General features: G+C 37.1%; 1 protein-coding gene across 4 annotated transcripts in view; it reads right to left on the bottom strand.

Moving 5' to 3' along the window:
- Positions 1-696: 696 nt before the first annotated feature.
- LOC117394162 (abl interactor 1) overlaps positions 697-9496 on the bottom strand; it is a 48862-nt gene continuing 40062 nt past the window's right edge. For 2 of the 4 annotated variants that reach the window (XM_033992191.3, XM_033992192.3), the window contains 4 exons: positions 7592-7783; positions 5069-5155; positions 2607-2792; positions 697-2102 (listed from right to left, as the gene is read on the bottom strand). In XM_033992191.3, the coding sequence (XP_033848082.1) occupies positions 1927-2102; positions 2607-2792; positions 5069-5155; positions 7592-7783 (641 nt within the window). In that variant the 3' untranslated portion in view covers positions 697-1926. The remainder of the gene's footprint in view (positions 2103-2606; positions 2793-5068; positions 5156-7591; positions 7784-9496) is intronic. The other 2 variants (XM_033992194.3, XM_033992195.3) reach the window with 1 other exon arrangement.

The following is a 9496-nucleotide window of genomic DNA, read 5'->3' as shown; positions in this document are numbered from 1 at the left end:
GCAAAATGTAAAATTTCAGGGTAATCATGGTCCAGGATTAGTGCTAATCAGGCTCCGAAATCAGCAGATAATGTCACATAGCCCACCTAGTGCTATTGTAAAATAAGTTAACTGCTAAAACTTACCTTAAAAAATGTAGACTACAGTATCACTGCAATAAACTGCAGCAGAACTTGATACTTTGTGCTTGCTAGGCAAGCATCACTGTACAAGTCATTGGCCTTGTACCAACTCTCACTGCATCTTTTACACCCCATTTACTCCAAGCTGTGACCTGGTATGTGATTGGGGGACTACTGTACTTAAATGTAAACAATTTAAAACAAGTCTATCTGTTCCTTCAGGATAGTTTATATATGTAAAAAATATTGTGTTGCTAGAATGAGATGTCATAGCCATGGAAAATAATAAATGCAGGCAACGATATTTTAATAAACACACCATTTCTACCTTGAATATTATGTTATCATATCAAATCCTATTTGAGGTCATATCTAAATAACAGAATTTAATAGAGCAAAAATATACATACATATGAACCATGTTTGGTCAGTAATATATATATATATATATATATATATATATATATATATATATATTACTGACCAAACACACACAGAGTTGGACAACTAAAGTTTAGACAAAAAACAACTAGCCTTAGCTAAAAATAAATCTGGGAGGGGCAACAAACAGGTGTAAAATCAAAGTACTTTAATTCTGGTCCATTAGACTGTTCTGGTTTATGGAATGCTCGTTGCAGCATGGCAGTATTATTTAAATTCGTGAAATCAAACAGTTCCATGATAAAACGCAGGTAAAACCCAGAAAGATCCCACAGTGCACGTTTACACTTACAGCCTCTAATACAAATTGCAATCATTTAAAAAATGCTAGTATGTTCTCATTGGATTTGTTCCTGTTTTTCAGGGTAAAGATTTAGAAGCCAAGTTCTAAAACTAAATTTGAATGGTTAGTATTTCCAAGTCAATATTAGCAGCAGAATCAGTGGGCCAAAAAACTATCCCATATATATATATATATATATATATATATATAATTTCCCCCCCAACAAAACCACAAAGCCTTGTTTTATGTGCTATGAAGCAACATACGTAAAATTCATTATGGAAATGTAATATCAAATGTTTAAATAGAAACTGGAACATTCACAATATGAGACCACAAGCAAGTCCACAACAATGCTTTAGACACTTCATTCAAAAAGAAAAAATGAGTTTGATTGCTCACTGTAAATATATTATAACAAACTGGAAGCATAATGGATTAAACAAAAAAAAAAAAAGGGGAGTATAGGTTACAATACATTAATTCTTAATTTGTATGCATGCTTCAAGCAAATTTAAAAGTACAATTCAGGAATGACCATTAGCTTTAAAAGAGTAATCTGACCTGCATTACCATTCGCTTTCTAATAACATCAAAAACGCATTGGTCTACCTTAGTGTCAGTTACCATGCTAAACTGGGAAGAAAAACAAAAATGAATAGCACAATTTAAAACCTGATGTATAAAATATACCTCTACATATACACTCATGGGATAGGCTGGTCAAGACATTGTGAAAGACACTCAGAGTAACACATTACTGACTAAGAGACAGCTGCTCATATTATGAACAGCCACATAGTAATATGACAACACCTGCCTATAGACCATTAAACACATTGTAAATAAGCATGTTACCAATATTCAAATCATATCATGTTGCACCTTAGCATACCTTATTCTCCCCATCCACCCCTGTCCAACCCAAAAAGTAACCCAGTAAATAGAATTTGTATTTGCAATTTAAAAAGCAAAGAAACATTCTGTCACATCCCAATGCACTTATCTAAGCGTTTTAGGTCAATGAACTTTGTCCAGATATGAGTGAATAAATAGGGTCCCCACTAGAGATGTGGTCTCTTAATCTGCATAGTGCATGATTGACTCCACATAATTCCCAGGGAATAAGCCAGTGACTCCATTGCAGTTGCCTTCATACCAGCCATCATCATTCTTCTTGATAATGTAAATAATTGCACCTTCATTGAAAGACAGCTCATCCTCCTTGTCCTTTGAGTAGTCATAAATTGCAACAACTACATTTAGAGAGGGAAATAATAATAAAAAAGTTAGTTCTTTGGGTGAAGAAAAGCATACAAATATTCTCTGTACACAGTTTGAATGACATTTATCTTTTTATTCTAATTTCAAAATCAGCACAAAGCATATTTCCCAGAAAAAAATGCAAGCAATAGCAAAACACCTTGAATAAAGCAGCCACAAATGTTCAGTCCTTTAGGGACAGGTTTCTTTGTGATAGTTAGTGTGTGTGTGTAATTAATTTACATACATACATACATACATACATACATGTATGTAAATTAATTACACACACAGAGATATACATACACTCAATACCATGATGCCTGAAGTTTTCAATAGAAACACATGTAGTAAATGACATCACAAACACATTCAATTACACCATGGCATCAAAACCATACAAGTACCTCCACTGTTTGTTTTCACTCGACACAGGTATGTTAAACATACCAAAATTGGGAAGTTGTATGTATTTATTTCCCCTGCTTAATGCTCACCTTTCTCAATATAGCTCTTGGGAGCCCAGGCCGGGTCTCCGTCAGCATAGGGATCACTGTACTGCACCACAGCAGCTTCCTCATCCTCGTAGTCGGCCGGTGGGGGGGGTGGAGGAGGCGGGGACTCGTCAAATATGGGCATGTCGTCTGGGGGAGGCGGGGGAGGAGGGGTGGGGCTGTCCGCAACTGGAACAGAGGGCAAAGGGTATTCAAAAAAACACACGTCCATGGGCAAACCAAACCAGGAGAGGAAAAAGTACTGCATTACATAGACACATACATGCTCTGTGCATTCATTGTAATTGCAGCCACCCATCATGAATCCCCATGCAGTCGTGGAAAGGCAACAGGCTGATAAGTTTGTACTAAAGCTATAAGAGTTGTTAGTAAACTACATTGACAGTTTAGTTAGTGTAGTTGTAAAGTGTTTTCCTGTACTTGTCTGCCTATCAAATATCTCGTTGACTTTAGAATATTAATTTAGTTTATGTATGGAACTGTATTTCCATACATAAGACGAGTTTCTACAAATGTGTGGTGATGATATGTAGATCCACAAGATCAATAAAGAGCTAAGGGTGGAGATGATATGTAGATCCACAAGATTAATAAAGAGCTAAGGGTGGAGATGATATGTAGATCCAGAAGATCAATAAAGAGCTAAGGGTGGAGATGATATGTAGATCCAGAAGATCAATAAAGAGCTAAGGGTGGAGATGATATGTAGATCCACAAGATCAATAAAGAGCTAAGGGTGGAGATGACATGTAGATCCACACGATCAATAAAGAGCTAAGGGTGGAGATGATATGTAGATCCACACGATCAATAAAGAGCTAAGGGTGGAGATGACATGTAGATCCACACGATCAATAAAGAGCTAAGGGTGGAGATGACATGTAGATCCACACGATCAATAAAGAGCTAAGGGTGGAGATGACATGTAGATCCACACGATCAATAAAGAGCTAAGGGTGGAGATGATATGTAGATCCACACGATCAATAAAGAGCTATGGGTGGAGATGACATGTAGATCCACACGATCAATAAAGAGCTAAGGGTGGAGATGACATGTAGATCCACACGATCAATAAAGAGCTAAGGGTGGAGATGATATGTAGATCCACACGATCAATACAGAGCTAAGGGTGGAGATGACATGTAGATCCACACGATCAATAAAGAGCTAAGGGTGGAGATGACATGTAGATCCACACGATCAATAAAGAGCTAAGGGTGGAGATGACATGTAGATCCACCACTGTTGAGATAAAATACAAGTGTTTTACTTTCAGAAACAGAGAAATTAAATTAAGTCGTACATTTTCTAAATCTGTTTGCTTATTTCCAAAGCTCACAATATTCTGTATTCCTGTATCTGAAGTGTCTGAAGCTCATCTCCTTGCCTTTGAGGTAAGCACAGATCTGCTCAGTGGTAATGAAAGTTAACGGGTAAAGGAAAGTTCCACAGCTTTCCCTTTATGTGTTTGAAATTAACCCACTCTTCTGCATTCTGAACCTGTAGTAGCCTAAACAGCTACACACACTGTGTATCCACATGTAATTAAAAAAACTAATTTTTTAAATCAGCACATTGTTAATTTTACATGTAAATCCTGTCCCTAAGAAACAGGACCTAACATTTTGAAAAAATGCATTAACCTTGTAGTCAATGGAACACACACACTTGCAATTCTGTTTATCTCCAAAAGATGGCAGCCTGCTGTGTGTGTGCTTGTGTAGTATGTAAACAGACTTCTCTTAGCCATTAAAAAAAAAATGTATTTAAGTGTGACCTGTAAAGCAGGTATAGAATTCAAGAAAGTTTAGTTCTTATATCATCATTCTACATGCAATATTGCCATTGAGTCCCAAACTGTAATGACATTTAAAATAGGAGTGTTTTTGTTTTTAGTGTCAAAAAGCAGTTGATAACATGATACTTGAGGGCAGTCTGAATGTAGCCAGCAGTTTGAATTAATTGTATAGCTGACTACTAACTTATTTTTATTTATATATATATTTTTTTTTTAGAATACTTTAAAACTAATGTTATTCACTAGGTATTGGGAAGCAATGAAACTATGGGGTTAGTTAATGTTTGAGGTTAGTGAGAGGAGTATTTGTACAGGACTGCAGTGTTTTTTTTTTTTTTTTTTTAAATGCATCTAAAACCAGTTGAGTTGGTGAGTTAAAAACCATTAACCACATATAACTTTGACTTCTTTTAATTGCCTGGCACCGACAAAGTGGCAGGCTTTTAATTTGTACAATACAATCTACAGGCACTAGTGCATGTATAAATGGCAACATGCATCGATCTGAGAAATCTTAGCAAAGAGTTGTGAGATGTAGACAGACAGTGAAAGGAAAGTTCTAAACCAAAACAAGGAGAAACACAACGTGCGTGTATGTGAAGCATGCTACTCTCAGAGACAGCGAGGTAGTTTCCAGACTTACTGTTTTCTTGCACTCTGGCAACAAAGCCTGTGAGAGGTATCTGTGGAGTCAGCTGAGGCATAGGGGGAGGGGGAGGGGCAATAGACACTTGAAGCAGCAACACAAACCAAACAGGGAAAGAGAGAGGGCAGGGATAAAACAGGAGGAAACAAACAAGCAGATGTCAGTCAGGCACAGGGAACAAAGGCATGTGAGTCCCAGAACCAACACCTTGCCAAAAAAACCTTGAATGTACTGTACAGCTTGTACAACGTTGCCCGCTTTGTTTAAATTGGGACATGTTATCTACCCAAATTCAAACTTGGGTTAAGATCTTTTTATAACACCACACACATACATACATATATATATATATATATTTATATATATATATAATATATATATATATATATATATATATATATATATATATATATATATATATATATATATATATATATATATATATATACACACACACACACACACACACATATATATATATATATATATATATATATATATACACACACATACACACACATATATATATATATATATATATATATATATATATATACACACACACACACACACACACACACACACACACACACACTGTACTACTTGGGTGGTCCACAATAGAAGAGGTCATTCACTGTGGTATAAAATTGTCTAGCTAGTAAAATGTATAAAGATTTAAGATTAGTTTGGTGGGGGAAAAAAACATGCACATACACAACTTGAGTTGGGGGCGGGGGGGTGGGTCAAAAAATGGCTTTCAATTTTGTTTTTGCAGTAATAAGTATGAAATCGCCCGAAACGAAATGCGTTTGTCAGTCTGGGTTCAGAGCAGAACTTTCCTTGCTCATACATGTATGGATGATGACCTTGTTCCTGCTGTGGAGCTGCCCAAGGCTCATTCTCAGTTATTCAGATGCTCACACTCGTCCCCAGGGTTTTGCTTGCACTCATTTGGAATACATGCCTTTCTTTTCAAACATGGGCAATTTATCCTGTGTTCTGCTCAGCGCTACTTCAAAACACCACTGAGTACCAGACACACCTGCTCCAAAGCCAGGACCATGTCACTCTATTTACATGAGGCATTACAACTGGCAATGGGCCCTGTTACATCTTCCACACCAACAATGATTTATTGCTGTGAAATGCTTAAACTTGTAAGGAAGCAAGTATGAGGAATGTAAAAGCCTAGGTTTAATATGAAAAATATCTATTATTAGATACAGGCAATTAAAGAGCAGTGTCAGATAAAAAAAAAAAGAAAAGAAAAAAGGGAAATACTGTATGACCTAAAGACGAAGAAATGTACATTTCACAACCACGCACTGACAACTATTTGCATTGTGGTTGCATGGAACTCCTAAAAAGAACAAAAGGGGATTTCCCATCCTTTCATTTATAAAAATTAAAGCTCCAGAGGGTTAGCAGCTACCTGGGTCTTAAAACTGGACTGCACCAGTCTAACAATTCATGGGGCACTGTAACTGCAAAGCAGCCTCACTCTGGAGAGTTGCCATTGTGTCTGTCAGCAGTGCATCCACACTATCCAAAGGACATCCTGAGGATATTCTTCCTGGGGAAACTGGATTGCTGTACTCGACAGACAACTCCAAAAAAGCCATATGGTACTTTTCCAATTCATATAATAAAGTTCAGAATCTGCATGGTTCTGAAGCCTATACCACACAATACAATTCTGTGCTTACAAAACTGATCTAAGCAGTACAAAACTATTTCTATGCAGATTATTTCAAAGTTGGCTGAATGTTAATGCTTATTAAACCGTGCCTAATGGAGGACAAGCAGTTGTTTTAATTCCTTTGTCCATTGCCAATAGTGTTAAAATGTACGGCTACTGATTAAACAAGGGTTATCACGGCACCTTGTGATTTACTATTTACACTACCAGTAAAAAGCAAATATAGGAATGGGAATGCAGAGAAACCTTCAACAGAGAAAATAAATATAAAACAAAATCAAACATGACTTATCAGATAACAGGATGATGTATAATGCACTTAAATTAAATAGAACAGATACTAAATGGTTTACTTTGACACTAAAATGAGGATGACATCTGGCAATAAAAAGGGTATGTATTTACTAGTATTTCCGAATAGGAAGTACATTAATGCAAGTCTTGCAAAACCTTGTATTCCTACTTTTGGGGGGGGATGCAAGATTTTAAAAGAGCGGCCATGAGGATCATACATGCACTCATTTCACAGTATATACATGCTGCTAAATTAGCACAATAACGAAACAGTTTATACACAGTACAGTATATGTAGACTTTACATTTGCAAACGTCTGTTGCCGTAAACATGTCCCTAGAGGACAATCTGAAGTTGCTGCTTTCATTTCCTGTTTTACAGTATATGCCCATACAAATATACACCATTTATTAATTTTTTTTTGTCATGTATAGAATTAGGCAACAAAAAAAGCATTGTTCTTACATTGCACTACTAGAGCATGCTTTTAAGTGGCAGTCAGAGAAAGAAAAGCAAGGAGCCTTACTTGAGCTGGGAGGGTAAAGGGGTACGCCGTTAACGTGAGGCTGCACAGAAAACTGAGACGTGATGGAAGGGGTTCGTCTGTAGCCCCCCGAGGAAACAGAAGAGGTGGTGGAATTGTGCCGAGAGATCTGCCGGGTTATTGTTCCAAACTGAGAGCCAGGAACTGGACCAGGACCAGGGACCGGGCCCGACGCTGCAAGCAGTGAGAAAGGAAACCCAAAGGAGGAAGAATGAGCACCACCAACTTCTGATTAATACAGTGACAGACTCCCAGAGTACAAGAAGAATACCACAAACCAGCAGCCAAATAGCAACCAGAGAATAGACACGGCAATGGGGTGTTAAATAATATCCAATAAAATAAAAAATAGGAAATGAGTGGGCAACACATGTATGCATTTATGCTGAACACAGATGGAAATAAAAATAATCCACGTGTGTTTAAAGCAGTAAGATTAAGTTTATAAACAAAGGAAAAAAAAACACAGGTTTACAAATTCCCCATGGATCACAATCAAGGGACCAAGAAACTAAAACATTGTTAGCTTAAACTCTAAAGCTCAATATAGAATGTACTAAAATAAATTGTGCATGTAAAAAACAAATGAATACAGTATTGAATTCATTGTGTGAACTGAAGTTTAGTTAACTATCACTTCAAACTAGTGGTAGTCAACAAAACTTAAAACATGCACACTTTAAATTGCAGTTCCCATAAATGACACAGTAGACAGAATACATACCGTTCATGTGCAAAAACAAACAACACATCAAATAAACCATGGGGCCCTTGTTCTGATTTTCACACCTGATGGCTTTTAAAAGGTGCACTGAAGAACATGTTTGCCATGACATAACTTCCTGAACCTTACCAATTCTAAGACTTTTGTCATTCAGTTTATCAGAAGAGCATTTACACTGCAGTATCTGCACAATTAAACTCTGTAATTAATGTGAACTGCTTTGTATTGCATCTAATAGGACCTTTCCAGGCTAAACAGTTTGAAAATTATAAAATACATGTTATTCACATGAGCTAAAAACATGTGAGAAAAAAAAGAGATTGAGATGGCACTAAACAAGAAATGGTTGTAAACGCATTAAGAGGAATTTCAATGCTGTTTCTCAAAACTTCAGAAACTCGGTTATATTTAAAACTTCTTCTCCAGAGGGAAAAAGTCACCCATTTTGTAGCATTTCCTGTTCATCCCAAAAGGCCAACAAAAGAAAAGCTTATCGTGAATTCGACAATCCTGAGAAACAGCACTTCACTATGAAGAGGGTGTAACTCACTGAACTCGGAGGGACAGAGAACTCATGAACCCATTTCCTGTCAAGTGAAGCACTCTGCCTGCCCCCCCCCCCCCCCCCCCCCCCCCCCCCCCCCCCCCCCACACACACACACACACACACACACACACACACACACACACACACACACACACAACACACACACCACCACCAGTTAGTGAAACAAACCACATTTTCTTTAAAACACTTGCATACTTTCCCATGAAAACCCTACTCACAAAATGTGTTAGCAACCCATACCCCTCCATTGCTTACAATTAATGAGTAAGCATATATGCGGAGAGGCAAGGCACAATTTCCTTAGAATTTACTTCCAACATGCATATCTCCTGCCAAGGATAGAAATACATCACTGGCACCAGAATCATGATAAAATCCCTGCATTCACAGCATACTGTACCACATGCAATTTCTACACAACATTGCCTTTTATAGCAGCTACTCAGAGTTTCAGCAAAGGCACTATCTAAATATGTTGCGCTTACATTTCAACTGGACTTCTAAGTTAAATTTCTAAGCAATCCATTTTTAGGATAACGTTCATTTGTTGTAATGACTTTAAATCCTTGGGAAAAGTATGCACAATTAAAAAAAG

Source organism: Acipenser ruthenus, chromosome 3 (genome assembly GCF_902713425.1).
Source record: "Acipenser ruthenus chromosome 3, fAciRut3.2 maternal haplotype, whole genome shotgun sequence".
In the NCBI taxonomy this organism is placed as follows: Eukaryota; Metazoa; Chordata; class Actinopteri; order Acipenseriformes; family Acipenseridae; genus Acipenser; species Acipenser ruthenus.
Note: the sequence above shows the minus strand (reverse complement) of the source record. Positions and strands in the feature narration are given on the sequence as shown.